Source organism: Eurypyga helias, unplaced genomic scaffold (assembly GCF_000690775.1).
Source record: "Eurypyga helias isolate BGI_N326 unplaced genomic scaffold, ASM69077v1 scaffold27010, whole genome shotgun sequence".
Lineage (NCBI taxonomy): Eukaryota > Metazoa > Chordata > Aves > Eurypygiformes > Eurypygidae > Eurypyga > Eurypyga helias.
This window is the reverse complement of record NW_010226688.1, coordinates 24,492-42,458: the sequence shown is the minus strand read 5'-3', so window position 1 is coordinate 42,458 and position 17,967 is coordinate 24,492. Positions and strand designations below refer to the sequence as shown.

At 47.2% G+C, this 17,967-nt stretch overlaps 1 protein-coding gene across 1 annotated transcript in view; it reads right to left on the bottom strand.

The window, feature by feature from the left end:
- Positions 1-4,991: 4,991 nt before the first annotated feature.
- The window catches only part of DDX31 (DEAD (Asp-Glu-Ala-Asp) box polypeptide 31), a gene marked incomplete at both ends in the record, with an annotated part of 36,419 nt that continues 23,443 nt past the window's right edge, over positions 4,992-17,967 (bottom strand). The window contains 3 exons of the mRNA XM_010154107.1: positions 4,992-5,172; positions 10,314-10,425; positions 16,289-16,370. Coding sequence (XP_010152409.1) covers positions 4,992-5,172; positions 10,314-10,425; positions 16,289-16,370 — 375 coding nt within the window. The remainder of the gene's footprint in view (positions 5,173-10,313; positions 10,426-16,288; positions 16,371-17,967) is intronic.

Below are 17,967 nucleotides of genomic sequence, written 5' to 3'. Positions count from 1 at the left end.
TTTTTTATATTTAATAAAAAAAGAAGACAGGGTCAAATGGACATTTTCACCCTATGGAGAAAGGATGAAAGCACCATTGGGGGGCTGGGAACCTCCTAGGATTTGCTTCTGTCAGGCTCTTCCCTAGCCTAAAGAACAGAATATATTTCAACGAGAGCGAGCCCATCATTTTTGGGGTGTACCAACCAGCACAGAGCAGCCCCAGCTCCAAGCCCTATTAGCTCACTCAAAGATGGAGCAAAGGCTCCGTGCTGTGGCCATGGTGGAACAGAACAGTAATAAAGGGCATTGCTGTACGCAGATAACAATCAGATGGATTTTACAATTATAAAGCTTGGATTTCGTAACAGGACTTTTCTGTAACACGATGACGTGGTAAGCAGGACTCATCCATGTCCCTGAACGGCCTTAATGAAGAGTGAGCGCTATGTTTCCTTTCACAGGAGCCACGTCTCTTACTCCACTTGGATCCACTGGCACTCCAGTCCACGAATACAGGCTCTTACCTGAGCTCCAGGCTGGCTGCCTAGAGCAGACTGCCCAAACCAAGTGAAATTCCCAGCGGGCAGAATTCCAAACTTGCTTTTTGACTAATTAAGTGATATTAGGAGAGCTGTAAATGGCACGCAAAAACTGGCAGGCAAACTGCTTCTAATGATGAGACAATTGCTGTGCAGGGAGACCCAGCTGCAGCCTCGATGCGCAAGCCCTGTCAATAGAAGCATTAATCTTTCCAAAACTGCCAATGCCAAGATGTTCAGAAGTGGATCAAGGAGATGAGGTAGGAGAGAAGGGAAAAGGCGACTAGCTCTCACCCAAAGGAGACTGCGGCCGTAGCCGTAGGGAGGGCTCACAGCGTTACAAGCTATCGTTCCCAGCAGGTGCCTATCTGACCACTAAATGCTGAAGAATGAATTAGCACAATAATCTTGCAGCCAAAATCTTAAGGGCACAATGATATCCACATTTAGAGCAACAGCAGTTTAATAATGATGCAAATCACTATTAAACAGAAGCAGCCTGGACACCTTTTCTTGACCGCTTTTTAGTTGGACTTGAAACTCTGAAGCGCGAGAGGATTTTCACCTTAATTTTCATACTCACTTTTTGCACATGTTGTGGCAACTAGGAATACACTTGATACTCCTATGTAAATTCAATCTGTGCATCTCTGGCATCAGAGATGCCCTGCAGCCATGAGTTCCACAGAATCTAACTTAAATCTTTATCTCTTGCTTGGATCCACAAGCAAGGCAAATTAAGTTGCAGCTCCTCATTACAGTGAAACCCTTTGGGGACATACACCAGTCTTCCAGAGTTCAAACGGAGAAAAACAGACCACCAGTTGCCAGAGAATCCCATAAAACCTCACCGATCCAAAAGATTGAGTAGCAGAGGGATGCTTGGTGGAATGGCAATAGGTCTTTGGCATCTGCATGGTGAGAGAGTCAAAAGACATGTCTATCCGGCATGTCAGCTCCTTCCTGTGCATGCTGCTTCTCTGCGGCGAACAGAGACAGTTAATCCCTCAATAGAAGTGGGATCAGCTTCCTTGCATCCACCCTTCAGTAAAAGCATGAGCCCAGACACCTACTGAGCACATGAACCAGACACTGTGTATTGAGTTACTGTACAATGCTCATCTCTTACCTAAACACAGCATTTCCACGTTCAAAACAGTCACGAGCAACCCTTCCTCCATCTTCAGGTAGGGTCTTTGCAAGAACCACTACAGCTAAGGGGTCAGCTGCGTTCAGAGAGGTTTGCAAAAACATGCACGCAGGTTTTACACGTGCGTTCAGGAGGAGAGGGCCGCTCCCACATTTCGGCACCGAACCATCCCACACCTGGCTGCTCTGTCCTCCTGTCTCACCTTCTCCAAGCAGGCTCTCTAAGGAGGTGCTGAGCACAAAAGGAATGAAAAGTTTGCTTTGTCCTCCTCAGGAAACCTTTAATAATTGCCTTTACCGCACTCTCAACCTGCACTGCCTGTTCTTTATTCTCCGGGCAGGTGCTGAGAGATGAGGCTTCAGTGAGCAGACTGATTAAAACCAAGTATCGGATGTTTGGAGACAACGTGTAATACGACAACCAACACTCAGGGTACCACGTGAGAAACATCATTAAACAGATTGCTCTGTTGACCACGCTGTTATAATTTCAAGCCTTGCATTTTACAATTAAACCCCATTTGTCTCCTAATGGCAGGCTAAACTCTGCTTTCTGCTTTGTCAGCGTGAAATCAAAAGCAATCCTCTAACAGCACTACCTTGAATTTATGCTGTGGGGACTGAATTTGAATCTATATTCACTTTCCCTAAATGATCCTATAAATACGAATGTATCATCTCTTTTTTTCTAAGCACACACACACAAAGTTGATCAGAAACAAGTCTCGCAGGCAAGAACAATTACTGCACGTCACCACTTTGGCTATTTCTGCAGGGTCTTAACTTTCCAGATGCTCATGGATTTGAAATCTGGAGTTTGAGCCATGCCAAACCTGCGCAAAGTCTGCCCACTTTCCCTGATCCACGTGCAAATGAGCTTTCCAATCACCCTCGCATTTGTTCTAACACCTCCACATCCCCCAACCCCACCCGTCCTGGGCATAAACTACCTACTGTATCCCGAGCTTGTCTGTACCATAATCGGATGAAGACCTGGGGAGGAGGAACGCCGTCTAAAAGGGGTTCGTAACAAGGAAAGAAGTAGCTCTAACAGCGTAGCAACATCACAGGAACAGAGAGAGGCATTGTTGCAGGCCAAGTAATCCTGTGACACGCTACTGTCAGTCATAGCTTGACACCCTGCTGGGCCAGCAAGACATCAAAGCCCACCCCATACCATCTTACATGCTCTTTATCGGCTAATCAGGCTATTCTTCCCGAAATAAAGCTCCGTTAAATCCCCTGCTCACAGGGGCATTCCCATCCTGTTGCCCATCTGCTGGTGAGGGTCAGCTGAAGCAGGAGGCAGATCCGTGGCCTGTCCCTCGTGGCTTCTCAAAGCAGGACAATGCAGTCTCTAACTTTTTGTTTTAAAATCCCTTTCCCTTGAAGTTTTTTTAATCCAAGATACATACGCGTGCAAGAGATGTCACCAGCCCAGGAACAATTATGTGGATTAGTGCTTTAATTGCACGGCTAACGTCTGATAATGGAGTTTCAGCAACAATTGCACGGAACGAGTCACAACTGATACTGGTAAGAGAAAAAAGATTTTCCTCCTTTGAATTATTACAGTGATTTTACCGGGAAGCCTGAGGTTCGTATCCTGCCGTTGCACTAAGGAAGACATCGAGCCGTTAACACTGGAATCTCAAAAGGGAGGATTATCTATCTTGTGGATCCAACCCAAAGTAGCTAGGATCAGACACACCGAGCCCCTCCAGCTCCCCTGCAAGCAGAGAAGAGGGTTCAAGGCTCTGCTCCTCCAGAATCACCAGCGAGCCTCAAATTCCTCACACAGGAAAGGAGTGCCCAGGAACAGCCCTGTCCACACACCGAAGGGGATAGAGCTGCAACTCCAGGTTTGCTACAGGCTCTTCCTGGGAGAAATCCCACATGATTCTGCAGAAACACTTTTGCCAGAACTACTTAAATCTACAGGCAGCAGAGCCAAGTTTGTAGAACGTTCATTTCTGCCAACAAATCTGCCTTTTGAATTGGGCATGTACTTTTATAACTACACTCGATCATATAATTAATAACTGAAAAAAATACACTGCACTCCTTCCCTTCAGATATAAGCTAACATCTCCTTGGGGAGAAGAATAAGTAGTCCAAGCTGCAGCTGGCCATTCTGAGAGGATGGACACAATTTGTCCCATGGCAAATCCGACAGCCAGGAAACTGCTGGTGAAACTGCAGGAGAAAGACTACAAAAGACTCTGTAGAAAAGGCAATAAAAAAGGCCAGAGGAGGCCACAGGAGGCCTTTAAAGTCAGTTCGACACGTACTTTGCTCCTGATGCAGTGGTATTTGTCAAGGCCAGGAAGGAAGAGACTATCTTGTGAGATAAATCAGCACTCATGCAGCATTGCCCATAATGCACAGGACAGGCAACTTCAAATTTGAGAAGCGAAAATATTCATTTCTCTGCTATTTCCTTGATGCTTTTATCATTCTGTGCCCTACACCAACAGCAAGTACTTACGAGCACAGCTGTATCTGTGATAGCCTTTCCCTAGACAGGGATGAGGATGAAGAGTTGCTACTGCCAGGGATTGTAGCTCTCTGTAGGACCATGCAACTGGAAGTGGGGATGTGAATGGAAAACCTGGCAGGTTCCACTATGGAGGTGCTTGGCCACAGCAACAGGATTGCTGCTGGAGCTCTAGCCACCAAGACCTGCGCAACAAAGAGAACCACTCCAGTACATGGGAAGTCTCATGCTTTGCTCTGGAACACTGCCTGTACCCTTCCCCATCCGTCAGGATAGGTCTCCTACCCTGACGGTGAAGTATGAACAAATAAAAATTAGGCTGTTTCTGCTCATAAGACTCATAAAGAGTGTTTTTCAAGGGCTCAGAAAATGGAAAAGCAAAACCCAGGCCAGCCTATGTGGGTGCATCCCCACACTTGGCAGCTTCCTTCAAAAAAGAGCATCTTTATCAGAAGTCAAACTACAAAGTGAGCTTTGTTTTGGTTTGTTGCTGTCTTTTTTTTTTTTTTAAGACTGAATTCCAACTCAAATGTTCAACCAAGTTGGTTTAATAAATGTAATTTTTAGGCTCTCTAAGCCATTAGAAAAAGGGGAATGAAAGAGCTCAGAGTGCAGCCTAAGACAATGGCTCAGCATGACTTAGCATCTCTGGAACAACCACACGTGACCTGCCCCCCAGCATGGGGGTTGGACTAGATCTCTGAAGGTCTCTTCCAGCCCAAACCATCCCATGTCCTGGAGCAAGCACAACAACCGTGAGTAGCAAAGCACACCACAGCTTCTTCCTGAGCTGTGGAAGACCACGTGACACCAAGCTGGCCTACCTTTTTGGTCTGGGTTTGGTTTTCTTCTTTGAGCTTGCAGTTGGAAAAGCAGTCAGGTTCTGGGGGGCATCTCTCAGGCCAAAGCTCTTAGCCACGTGACCCAGGTGGAGAGATTTGATGTGGAAGATGTGCTTGAGGTTCCTGGGATAGGTGGTATAGGCACACAGGAAAGACTGCAGTGCTGAGGAAAAAGGAAAAAAAACCCCATAAACCCAAAGTAAGTTCTGTTTGCTACTGCATTTTTATATATATACACTTCAAGATTCAGCTGTTCCAGCTGAAAGGACGTTGGCCTTGTCCTTTGGGACACCTTCTGGTCAGCAGCTGGTAGAAAAGGTTGGCACGTTAAAAATCCGTGAAGGTTGATAGCAATAGTACGATCCTGAAAGGAGAAGGTAGGGGGTGGAGAAGCATTAGGAACGGAAACAAAGCTGCATTAGGTTTGCCCCTTGCAAGGATGCCCCTTCTGCCGGAAAGGGTGCTGTCTGCAGCACATCTCACTGGAGTCACTGACATCAAATGGAAGCAGATAAGGGGAGAGAGGGAATAGATACAGGGATGAAGAGAGGGAAGGGGAAGCATGGAGATGGCATAGGAAGACTCCTCTGATATTACAGTCCCAGTAGTCCATGCATTTTTCACCAGTTACTAGATAGTCCCTTATAAATATCTGAGAGCCAGATGGATTTCCTAACTCATCATCACACTGAGAACAGAGCTCACCTTCTCAAAAGGGAAAAATAATAGAATTGTGTGCAAATTTCCCTTCACATCTTTATATTCCTGTAATGCCCTTCCCTCAGGGCTCATTGCTCTAAAGACGATCATCCACTAATACGAACACTACCACTGCTCCTCCACGTACCCGGAACATTAACTACACCCAGGCTGTCCTCTCTGCTGTGGGGAATACGGGGACTTGTAGTAAGGAAACTCTACAGCTCAGAAAACGCCTCCCTTCAATCCCCTGCTGCTCCTCCGCTTGCTAAATCTCTCCTGTCCCCCGAGCCCTGACTCCAACCACCACCTACGTCTTCCTCTCCCTCTCAACCCCCGACAGCAGCAAGCTCTAAACTCCAACCTCTCCTGCCCTTGCCTGTTGAGCCACCGGACCAGCAAGTTTGCCCACAGCTTATGTCTAATCTCTTGGCAGCAGCCGGAGATTGGAGTTTATGAACAGTAATAAAAATGTCATTTTAGCAGATCAGCTCCTGGAAGGACCCAGGGAATCCATCAAAGCTCTGTTTACTGAGTAAAGTGAACTCCTTTTCCCAATCGATGAGAAGAAAAGATTGAGTTTTTCGCACCTTCCTCCCAATTTCACAACGTTACTCTTTTAGAGGCACCTGAGCATCCAGACACCGGTGTTTTCCCAGAAAGAGAATGCTAAATTCCAAATACCCCATCTTGGTGTCTCATCTGATGACCATCCTTCCGAGGGCTTTAAACCAGCTCAAAAGCTCTCAAAACCCCTTTTCTGCTCCTTTCTTTCATAAAGTTATTCATCAAATTCACCCGCTATGAGAAGGTGTAACTCCTCAAACGGAACAATAAGAACTTGCTCTTGCTCCGAATTCGGTCCCGTTGGAGCTCATACAGCTGCCTGAAATGGTTGAGAGTAAGGATCCTGTTATTATGAAGGCTGAGCTCACCTCCCGCAGCTCTTCAGACAGGACAGGCTGCTGGTCCTAACTCCCCAGATGAGAGAGAATCAGTGTCAAAGGCCCCCTGCCCTTCCCAAAGTCCTGCCCACAGCTGCCAGATCCAGTCCTGAGTCAGAGCCTGCAAAACCGGGGAGAGCTGCAAGACGCCAGCCCAAAGCTGAACCAACAGTCCTGCGGTACCAGCAGGTCCAAACCTCAGCTCATACAACGGTCTCACCTCTGCGGAGCTCAGAGCTGCTCATGTTCATTACAGCACCCACGGGATTTGAAGACGACCTCTGTGGGTGTGATTCTTGTTTACATCTTCACTATCAGTGTTGCCAGAGTCATGTTTTCCAGGTTATGTGCAATTGTAGTGGCCAGGTAATAAAAGCTTTCTTTTTCTAAGTTGGAATTCGTTTATAATTGGGTGATCAAATAGATGGAGCTTCATGAAAACAGCTCAAAAAGACCGGTAACAGCAGCAGTCAGGCAATAATTCACATAAGTTACCTCATCCTAAGCCCACAGGAGCAAACTGCTGGAGCTGTTACAGTTTTGGCACACCAACGTCGACTTGGGCAACGCACACCAGCCTGGGGTGGGACTCAGACTGGCCTCCACCTACGAGTGGATTTAGACTGGTCCTTAGTGCTTGTGCATCCGCACTTTTCCATAGGAAACGGAAGTGTGGAAAGTCAAAGGAAAAAAGAAGCTACGTATGATGGAGGTTAGGTAAGTTGGTTTGTTGGGTTTTTGTTGAAACAGGGGACAAGAGGTAACGAGATACGGAATGAGACAGGTGACATAACCTGTTCACCACGTGCTCAGCTGGCAGCCGGTTCCCAGCCGGCCCCAGGGCGCAGCCTCAGCCGCACGGCTGGATAAACTGGCGGAGGCACTCTGCCAGCGTACGGAGCATGTGGGAACAGGAAGGAAGACTGCATCCTAACTGCCATGGATCCAAGCATCGTGCCACAGCAGTGGGATCCTGTAACGCCGCTGTCCCTCTCGGTACACGGGTGCTGAGGACAAAAAGGATGAGGCAAAATGCTCAACTATTGCCTAAAAAAATGGGGAAACATGGAGGAGAAAAGCAGGGCTTGCTTCCTTACCCCTTCTGTAACCCCAGGGGCACAAAGGATCGGTGTCCTGAGCTCGATCTGTCCCCAGATTTCCAAAGCAGAGTACCTATCACCATGCAACCCTTCGGATGAGAGGCTTCCATCTCCCAAAAGGTGTTCCACGCTTCATGAGATTCGTCCTTCAGGTAGCAGGACCCAGCCCTACCCCTCCTCCCACCCATCGCACTGCGGATCAGTCAATCAAGTTTGAAGGGCAGCACCTTCACTGAACCATTTGATTTGAGTTTGGAAAACACGGGGCCGAGAGGCAGAAGGGGTGAGTGGGCAGGGAGCCACTCGCCTTTTGAAAGCGGGCTGCAGCGAAAACACTGCTTATTAACACTGACTAGGTCAGAAAATGGGGAAAAAGAGAAAAAGAGAGAGAAACAAATGCATCTCTGGCACAGTTTCCAATTGATTGTCTGCCATGAAAGCAAAAGCCAGCTGCCATGTTAATTATTCATGATGCCTGGCGCAGAGGGGAGGAAGAAGGGGCTTATGGAAGCCACTCAGCAGTGGAAAATTTGCATATGTAGATAGCAGAGTAGGGAAAAAAAAAAAAGAGGTGGGGTACTCCTGCACAAGATAAATGGGATGCACAACAATTCAGCATTTCCTGATAGATTTTTCTGTACTTCTGTTTGGTGGCTGAAAAAGTTCTCAGCGCTGAGGTCGGCAACAAGTGTGCGTGGGGCGTGCGCAGGGACAAACGCCGTGCGGAGAAACCGCGGAGGTCTGAGGGTGACCAGCGCCTTTCAGTTGCTCTCCCCGCCACAGTCATTTCAGGTTAGAAGTTCCCATGGGGTATAAGGAATCCCAGAGGAGCAACAAGAAGCTCTTCCATGCAGAGTCACGGGTTTGATCACGTCAGTCACGTGCTTTGAGACTGTGGACTTACAAGTGCAGCTGTAAGAGTAATGACACCAGTCAAGTCGCACGACGCACCCGCGGATGGGCGCAGCGAGCTGCTCGTGCAGCAGGCCTCGAACACCTTCCTGGAGGAGAAAGGGATTTTGAAACCCTGAGGAAAAAATAAAAGCAGGATTTCAAACACCCCATCACCAGGGCCGTACACCATGAAAAGCGTGCAGAAGAGCGCAGGCAGCTACAGCAGGAGCTGTGGTCCTTCTGCTGCGGCATCAACTAGCAAGTCAGGGAGTCAAAACCCAGCACCTCTGACCTCTTGAACAACCCCTTCTCACAATTCCAAACCATTTTAATGCTGAACTATCTTGAGAACAGCCTTCCCTTATCCAGTTTCTATGATGAGATCGTACAGCTCAGAGGCCAATTTCCCCATCTCGTTTTGGAGCCCTTAGTAGATGATTTATGTAACTTAGCACACACAGCACACTTGTGCCACTCCTGTGTGCACACGTGTACAGCAGGTATATACAATGGTACACAGAAATGATGCAGACCATTAAAACTCATCTCCTCAGCACCCCGCTCATCCGAACCCAACCAGAAACGCTGCAGAACCGAAATCCAAGAGGACTTCCACGCAAGCTTAGAGAGCAGGATTTGGCTCTGACAGATCAAAGTGACAAATGAGGTGAAGAAAACTATCAGAGGAACACATGTGGGAAGAGGAGACTCAAAAAAAAGGGGAGACTCTAGTCCTGTATATTGTGAGCAAGAGTGGTTTAGTCTCTTGCATAAAGAGTTTGCATTTTCTGGACTTGTCTCAGTATTTAATAACCAGATTCCAAGTAACTGTCAAGGATCTCTGGGGCCTGACTTTCCACATTCCCTTTCCAACAGCTGTTCTGTTTCCAGGCGCACCCAGGTCGGCCTTACTGGGCAGCAGGACAGTACACGCAAGAGGGGTGCCTACACTGCACCACGTTTTAGCTCCTCTCAGGAGAACGCTTCGTGTTTATTTTCCTACCACATCCCTGGCAAGTTTTTCATCTTTCCCCAAAATCCACCTTCATCTGGATTTTCCGAACTGGGAAGCAGAAGGGAAGAGTTTCTTGTACTGCTCGGCAACAACTGCTGTGCTTCCTGCTTGGCAAAGGCAGGAGATGAAATCCCAGATTTGCACCTAGCCGCCATTATTAAATCCATCCCAGTTTTAATTCTTCCTGCCATTTTGAGTAGTTACCCTCTCTCATTTATCTCCCACTCCTCCCCCAACAACCTCCAGATCCTTGCCTGGTAAGAGCTGCTCCCAGGGCATCCTGTCTCAGTCTCAAATTCATCCCGGGACAAACCGAAAGCCTGTAGCAGGTATTGCAGCGGGATGTGGTTAAGCAGTGCAGCCGTGGCCCTCCCAGCGTAACACACACAATCTATTCGTGATTGGGTCAGAGCCCTCAGACGTGAATCCTCCCCAAAGCCAAAATCAAACCTCATTTGCACGTAATAAGGGAACGCAAGAAATTAACATTTAATATCATCACAAAGCCTTCTGGGCCCATCTCAACCCCCTACAGAGCCCAATGGCCCCAAAATGTTTCCTCCAGGCCTTTTCCCTGAAGCTTTCTCCCAGAAGCAAGCCGTGGCAGCTTACACGAGCCCTTCTGGAATGTGCCGAAGAGAAGTGCACTGACCTTTCTTTGCCCATCGGACCGTCCCCTCGCCGGAGTGAACGTAATTTTCAAATTTGGTCTGCAAAACCGTGGCCCGCTCCCGGACTTCCTGAGGGTCCGTGCCACCAGATTTCTGCAAGGGCGGTGGGAGGATTAGAGGAAAGAGAGAATTTGAGTCAGGAATAATGAAGCAGTTTACAATAGATTTAATAACAGTAAAATCACACAGTAACCACCCAGGGGCCAACAAAGGTAATCCTCTCAATATTACTAGAGAAAAAACCCCACCGATAAAGATGTTAAAGTCAGAGCAGCCAGTGAGCGCTGTGCGGCGCGGACAGAAAACCAGTTTTAATTTTGTGTTTTCTAACATCGATCATGTAACTTTTTCCCTCGCTCTTTTCCCCGCCCCCCCGCCCCTTTTTAAATATTCTTTCCCAGCTACCACTGCTTGTTTCCGTTGGAGTTATTTGGAATAACGCCCCCCAGTCCCCAGGCCAACAGTTTTACACTGATGTTGCAAGTTCCCCTGTGCAGTTCCCCAAAACACCTGGCCTGTTCCTGGTGCTCATGGGGCAGATGATCTGTGTTCCCCCCCAAGTTCCAGAACACAGACCACGTTCCAAACCAAAGCCAACTAAATGAACTGCCCTCTCTTGATGCCTACGTGAAGTTTTGTCACTGTCAGCAAGTCATACTTAACGGTAACTGCCATCACACGGTCCCTCTAGAATACGAAATGCCCAGGCACAGTAGAGGAAGCTTCTTCAGGCCAAAAGGGACATTTTGCATGTGCTCCAGCCATCCCAGGATCAGACCGCAGGATGCAGTTAAGGAAAGGGAAAGCAAACATTCCTAGGAACAAGCTGTTACTGGGAGGAGAAAAGAGGCTGTTTCTCTCTCTAAAGTGCCCAGGCAGAGAAAGGAAATGTGGACAAGGAAACGAGGATTTTTGATGGGCAACTGACAGCAAAGTGCACAGCCAAGCATCCATGGATGCGAACCGCTCCAAGAAAGGGCCACAGGTCTCAAAAGCTACTCAGACAGGAACCAGCATCCAAGTCTAAGAGAGCCAGATCCAAGGCAGTGACTTGACACTGGACAGCCCCTCATCTCACCAGGGCTGACCGAAAGCAAGCATCCAGCTCTGCACTAGGCCTGTGCCAAGGCAGCAATCCTGTTGTCCCTTCCAGGTAGATGTGCGTGCTAATGCTGCGTAACCCCCCTCCCTCGCAGCTGCGAGCATCACCCCTGCACTGCTGCCAGCCCGGGGAACCGTACCACGCCGATGCCATGAACCTGGGTGACCACCGAGCCAGGCAATGCTGCTGGCACCCTGCGTCTTGCTGACCCCCATCTGCCGCTCTACAGCCTAACAGCACATCCGCCCCAAGACAGACCCCCAACGCAGCCTGAATTCCCTGCCCGGTGCCCTCTTTTGAACTGAGGATCCCACAGCTTCCAGCCACTGGATGATTCTTCAGCAAAGCAGACGTGGGGCTAGAGCTCCTGCTCACTCACCACCCGGACTGACTGCCCACCCCCATCTCCAGCTGAGACAGCAGTGGGTGTTTTAGGTCTCCCAGATTTCTGGTCTCCGCTACCTGTCCCCAAATCCACGCGAGAAAGACCCACAACGCAGCCCGTTCCACAGACCCCTTTTCGTTCGACTTCACGCCCACCTATTCATCAGCTGCGACAGCCTCCAGCCGCTGCAGAGCCTTAATGAACTACGAGCGGAGCTGCCTCCCCGAAGTGGACACTCGTCGCTGCGACTAACAAGTTTCCATTGACGTGAAACATAAAACTTTCTCCCCCCGCCTGCTCCTCCTAGCCCCCATCACTTTTCTTTTGTTAAGCCTCCTGGCAGCACAAAGTGTCACCTTCCCAGCGTTTTTTAATATGAATGTGAAATTAGTGAGGTTTGCCCTTTCCCCCGGCGGACAGAATCCTCTGTTATTAAAAAGTAAAGCACTTTAATAATGAAAACTTTTTCTCTTTTTCCTGTGTTTTAACTGTTTAAAATTAATGAGAAGGGCATAACGGTTGTCAAAGCGATATTGAAAGCCGGGTAGCCAGGACCGAATAAGCACGAAAATCCCTCCAGAGTGTTAAATAAACAGTGCTTCAGCCCCCTCTGAATCCCTCTGTTGGTTATTGTATACATTCTGTAACAGCACTCAGAATAGATCTGAGCACCGGGGAGGCAGAAAGGTTTCAGAATTCCAATAAAGGCCTCAAATTAAAGACAGCCTGGTGCGAATTCCAGGAGAAAATTAAAGAGACCTCAAGCTTAAGTGACAGGTGACTTGCTTCTGTGTCACAACTGTCAGGGGATTTAGTGATAATATGGCAATATATTACAAAGGACTTTTCTTATTCCCCCCTTTAGGTTTCAAAATGAGGCATCTCTTCTTCCTGGTGCTGGGGGGAAGGAAAAAAAAAAAGTAAGACAAAAATGAGGGATAAAAACTAGGTGCATAATTTCCAAAGTGTGAGGTCAGTCCAAGAGAAATTAATGAAAAAAAGCAAATGGCAGGAAACGTAATGTACCCGGAACACAGCTTCTCCCCTCCTCCCAGCTCCACCTTGTCTTTTATCCCCTTCAGCCCCCTGAGACAGATCTCATTTTCAAATTGCCCCCTAATGGGCATGAAAAAAAAAAAAATTAAAAAAAAAAAAATCTGTGTTTGATTCCTGCCTTCCAGGGAGGTTCATCTGAAAAAAAATAAATCTAAATTTAAGACTGACTCTGAGCCAAAGTGTGAAAATAAAACCTGCACACCATGCGAGTGCCTGGACACATCAGATACAACTGGAAGTGCACTGGAAGCCATCCTCTACGCTCAGCAAGCTTTAATCCTCCTCGTATCCGGGTTTGGATGAAGAGGACAGTTAATTTGAGACCTTACCCGTTTATCTAAGATCCAAAAGAGAAAAGCCTACCCCAGAGGTGGCCTTGACCCACTCTCCACCCAGATGAGTCCGTCCCATCTGTTAAGTAAGCAGCACTACTGCCATTGCGGAGGAACGGTGGGGTAGCAGGACTTTTCTGGTGCCCGGTTAGAGGAAGAGCCTGTCCTGGCAGATCCCTAACCAGCAGCGTAATGACTGTGATCAATAACCATATCTACAAGCTACAAGAAGAAATGGGTCTGGTTACACCGTTATTTAACGGGTTCAAGACATGAGGGGGACTCCCCCAGCCACCAACTACACCAGGAAAAGACATTCAGAAGAAAAACAACTGATTTTAAAGAGTGCAGCTTTTAGGGTTGAGGTTGGAATAAGCCCTGAAAGCCTCCGATTCCATGAAGAGAATATGTTAATGGGAGAAGAGATTGAAACACAATAAAACTAGACTGAGGCAGAAAAGTTCATCCTTAAAACAGCAAAAAAAAGGATAAAAAAAAGTAAAAAACCCAGGCTGTAACATCTCCTGCTTCCATTATACTTCAAAACAAAATGAAGGATTTTGTTTTAATAACAACTTTTTACTAACCTCCACACACCTTCTCTAGAACTCACCAAGTCCCCCTGCCCCCCTCCATAAAAGTTGAAAGATCAAATTTATTCTCTTTGTAGGCAGGTGAACATTCACACACCCAGACATAGCCACATATATATTTTATACACCTAAATATAAAATATACATTTTACAGACACTTCAGCTTGCTCCCTGGCTGCACACACAAGCCCAAAAAATACATGTTCCAGCGTGGTACTTGTAATGGACTTCAGCTGAGGCAATGAGCACCGGAGAGCATTATAATGAGGTTCCTGTGTGCACGACCATCACATACACATGACTCAAGGCATGGAGAGCTGGGAAGCACAGCTAACAAACGGATCGGGTTCAGCTCCTCACACCGAGCCCACGCTCACTCCCTGTCCGGGGCCACGTCCCATTGCGGTCCCAGCCTACCGCACCACCTTCACGGCAAACGTGCCGAAACTGCGGTGGAGATTAACCCTCCTGAAAGCCTGGAAACGTGTCCCCGGAGCTGCTGAGACAGCACTGCAGCCCTCTCACAGAGCTTCTGATGGCAATTAAATCCAAAGCGAACAAACAGAACCGACCCTTGATTGCATGTGATGTGTTTTTCAAGTCACGCCTGATGCAGCCTGTTCCATACTGACAGAGCTGCTGTCACTGCATCCCTGTTGGACGAGAGAGGGTTTGTTCCATAAAGGGAAACGCCATTTCTCAGTCCCAATCCTTTCCGGTTCTGAGTCACATAAAACCAGGTTATTCTGTATTCCTAAATTCCTGCAGCAGATTCAGACCATCCTACAGCCCGAGCGGATACATCTCGGCTCCAGTGAAGTCAACAGCGAAACCCTACGCACTGTGATGGCAGAGGGAGCAGAGAAGTTCAACCCCACCTTTAACCACAAGCGAAAGGAACCCGCTCCTTCCGCACACGTACTCACGTGCAGCACCCGGCCGGGCAGGGCAGCACTGCTGAGCAAAACCCAGAGCAGCAGCCACTTCCACATACGGTTTGGGTTTGTATTTTTTGGAAGGAAAGGGAGAAAGACAAAAGAAGAATATTCACAGTGTTCCGTGCTTAGATGTGTGGAGTATTTTACAGTCTGAGAAATAGCAATTTGATCAGTCCTGGTAGCAAACAGGCTTGTTGGCTTTTCTTTTGCTCTTCTAAAGAGAAGGATACAAAGGCACTGAGACGTTTAAGTGAGAATTTTCAGAATGGATCAACGATTTTGGACCTCCACAAGCACTGGGCTCTGAGAGGCAATAATGTTCAGCAGTCATTTTCTCCTGCCACTTTTCAAAAGCCAAATCATAATTTCCTAGGAAAAAAAGAAGTCCTCTTTTTTGTTTTTTCCCCCACTTTCCGTGAAAATACACTTGTCCTCAAGCCCAGAACAGACAATGTTCTGTCCCAGGTCAGCAACAGATTTAAGTGCAATTCCAGCACAGGTGTCATTGTTGAACAACTCTCCAAAGGAATCCCAACGCCACCCACCTACAAGCAGGCGCAGGAGAAAAGGGAAGTATTTATAGACAGAAGAACTATTTAAAGTAATTTCTGCATTAACAAAGCACCACTAAACTGGGACATATTTGTTGATATCCTAGGCATGTTCCAGACACTGTAAATACAGGCATTATTGGCTGATTTCAGGGAAAAACTGTGCAGTGGTGGAAAAGAGCTTTAGCTAGAGCTGTATCTCGGATGAGCCACAGATCTGTCTCTCTTGGAAATACGGGGCATGTAGGGAGACGGAACATCTTTCAAAAGCCTGTTTACCGAGAACACCAGTTATAACAGTAATTCGCAGGGAACTAAAAGGCTCATACATGATATAACAGAAAGAACGAGGAGGCAAAACAGCAACATGAGAAAGAAAAAAAAAAAAGAGTGCGCTGCATCATGCTTGACGCATTCCTGACTTCCATTCACAATGAGGGTTCTTGGAGGCTTTAATTTGCCAGAACGCTGAAACGCCCCAGACATCAATTGCAAATGACTGAATTCTGTGAATTAGCGACCTGAAGGCAGACCCAAAGCTTGCGGAAGCCAAAGAAAAGATGCCTGTCAACCCTGTGAGCTTTGTTTTAGGCTCCAGACAAACACAGATAATAAAAACACCCTCCGTCACAGTCACACGCCACCAAATGCATTTCCCTCCTTTCTTCAGAGTTGTGTGTCATGCGTGATCTCCAACAGTATTTTAGTGCAGAAAAGTCAGAAAACAGGATAAAAAAAGCTCAAAGCTTCTGCAGCCAGAAACCTTTACTGTCCATTAGAAAAATATTTGCTGAAGAGTTAGAAGCAACTGCTTTTGGGACAACCCTTTAAAGATTGGACAACTGTGATATAAGGCAGTTCTGTCATTATTTGCACTGCCTGACATCATGGAAATACCAAGCCCTCATATGGTATAGACAGAAGCTAAGGGAGGAATATTTATGATGTTTAACTGCTAAATGAAACTTGGAGCAATTCCAAACCAGCAGAATAACTCACCTTTCTTCCCGGTCTGTGCAACTTGAAGCGATCATCTTTTATCAGGCTCGATAACACCTTCTCCATTTTCATCTCTGAAACACTAAAGCAACAAAGATGAAGAATTACCACCTCTCCTACTTCTCAAATATAGTGTGTCACGAGCCACAGGCTGACAATGGATAGCAAAAAGATTTACACATTCAACTCCAGAATTTATCCCTGAAATACACGAGGCCTTACCCCAGACACTCACTCAGCAACCCTAAAAGTTTAATTACTGCCAAGTCTCGACCCCAGCTGAACTGGTGGTGTTTTTGTCAGAACAGAGACACACTTTTACCCACAATCTTGTCGCTGTTACAAGTCACCAACACAAACTCCAATTCTAACAGAGCATCAAAATAACTGAGTGAGGACTTCCAGTTCCCTGGAAGTCTCTTTGGTTCTCAACCACTGTGACCGATTAAGGAAAGATTTTAGGTCCTTGATTATACACTAAAGCTGTGTAAAGACACAGCTCCTTCCTCTCATAGTGACTCAAACTCAGAGGGGTACCAATACGATCCCAAGGAACTTTTCCTATCAAACCAACTCTCCCACAGCTTCCTTCTATCTGGTCACATCATCGCTCTTTCCCACAAGATCTTACATCATTCCAACCTCTTGCTATGTTGCTTGGGTCAAAGCTCAGAGACACACTTTCCTGATGGACCATTCACTCTCTGATTCACGTACAGCTTCAAAAGCCACCTCTGTCACCCGATACACGGCTTGATTTCCTTCCCTATTCTCTGAGAACTCACCTTCCCTCTCATTTGAAGTGTAAAGCCAAAGCCCGGCCCATTAGGGACCCCACTGCATTTTTTTAAATACAGGAGGCTCAGTCAGCTGTCCTAGCCAGGCTTCATGCTGGGCATTTATTTTCATTCTGTCGACTCACATTCCTCCTGTAGATTCAACCAGATGATTTATTCTCCAGTCCTGCTCGCAAGACACTGCTGGGTACTGCTATGGCCCAGATACGGGAAATGCTTACGAACCTGCTTCGTTTTAAAGAGAGTGGTCCTACTCAGAGGTGCATTTACGGGAGACTGTAAATTCTTCATCCTCTTTAACACTGTCTTGTGGGACACACGCACACCAGGTGACACAACACAGAACAGCTGTGCAGCTCCAGGCCATTAATATTACAGCTGCATCCAAACCGGGTCCCATTTCCAAGGGAATTATTCAGGTGATAAGAGTTGAAGTTTGTGGGTCCAAATTTTCAGCAATGGGCAAAGGTCATCTCTAAAAACAGAGATTCTTTTCCTTTTTATACCAGAATAAATCATAAATACTGCATGGAAGCCAAGGAGTTCATTTGGGGTTACAGCAGTCTAAGGAAGAGCGAAATCTTGGGGGTTCAACAGTTCTCAGACTCCCGAATCTCAGAAGGTCAGGGAGATGTATGCAGTTTCTGAAAGGAAGCGGTGCTGGTAGTCTTCAGTTTGTAAAGTATAGAAAGAAATTCTAACAACAAGGACATCCCCTTTCTCTTCACTCAAAGATCCCCCCACTCCTGGTCAGGAGGAAGGGATGAATCCGTGCCACACTGTGTAACTGCGGACACCGTGACCCTCGCCTGTTCCCCACTCTGTCCCAGTAAAGTGACAAATGCCTTTACTTTTGCTCCCTGCCTCTTCCACCTCAGCCAG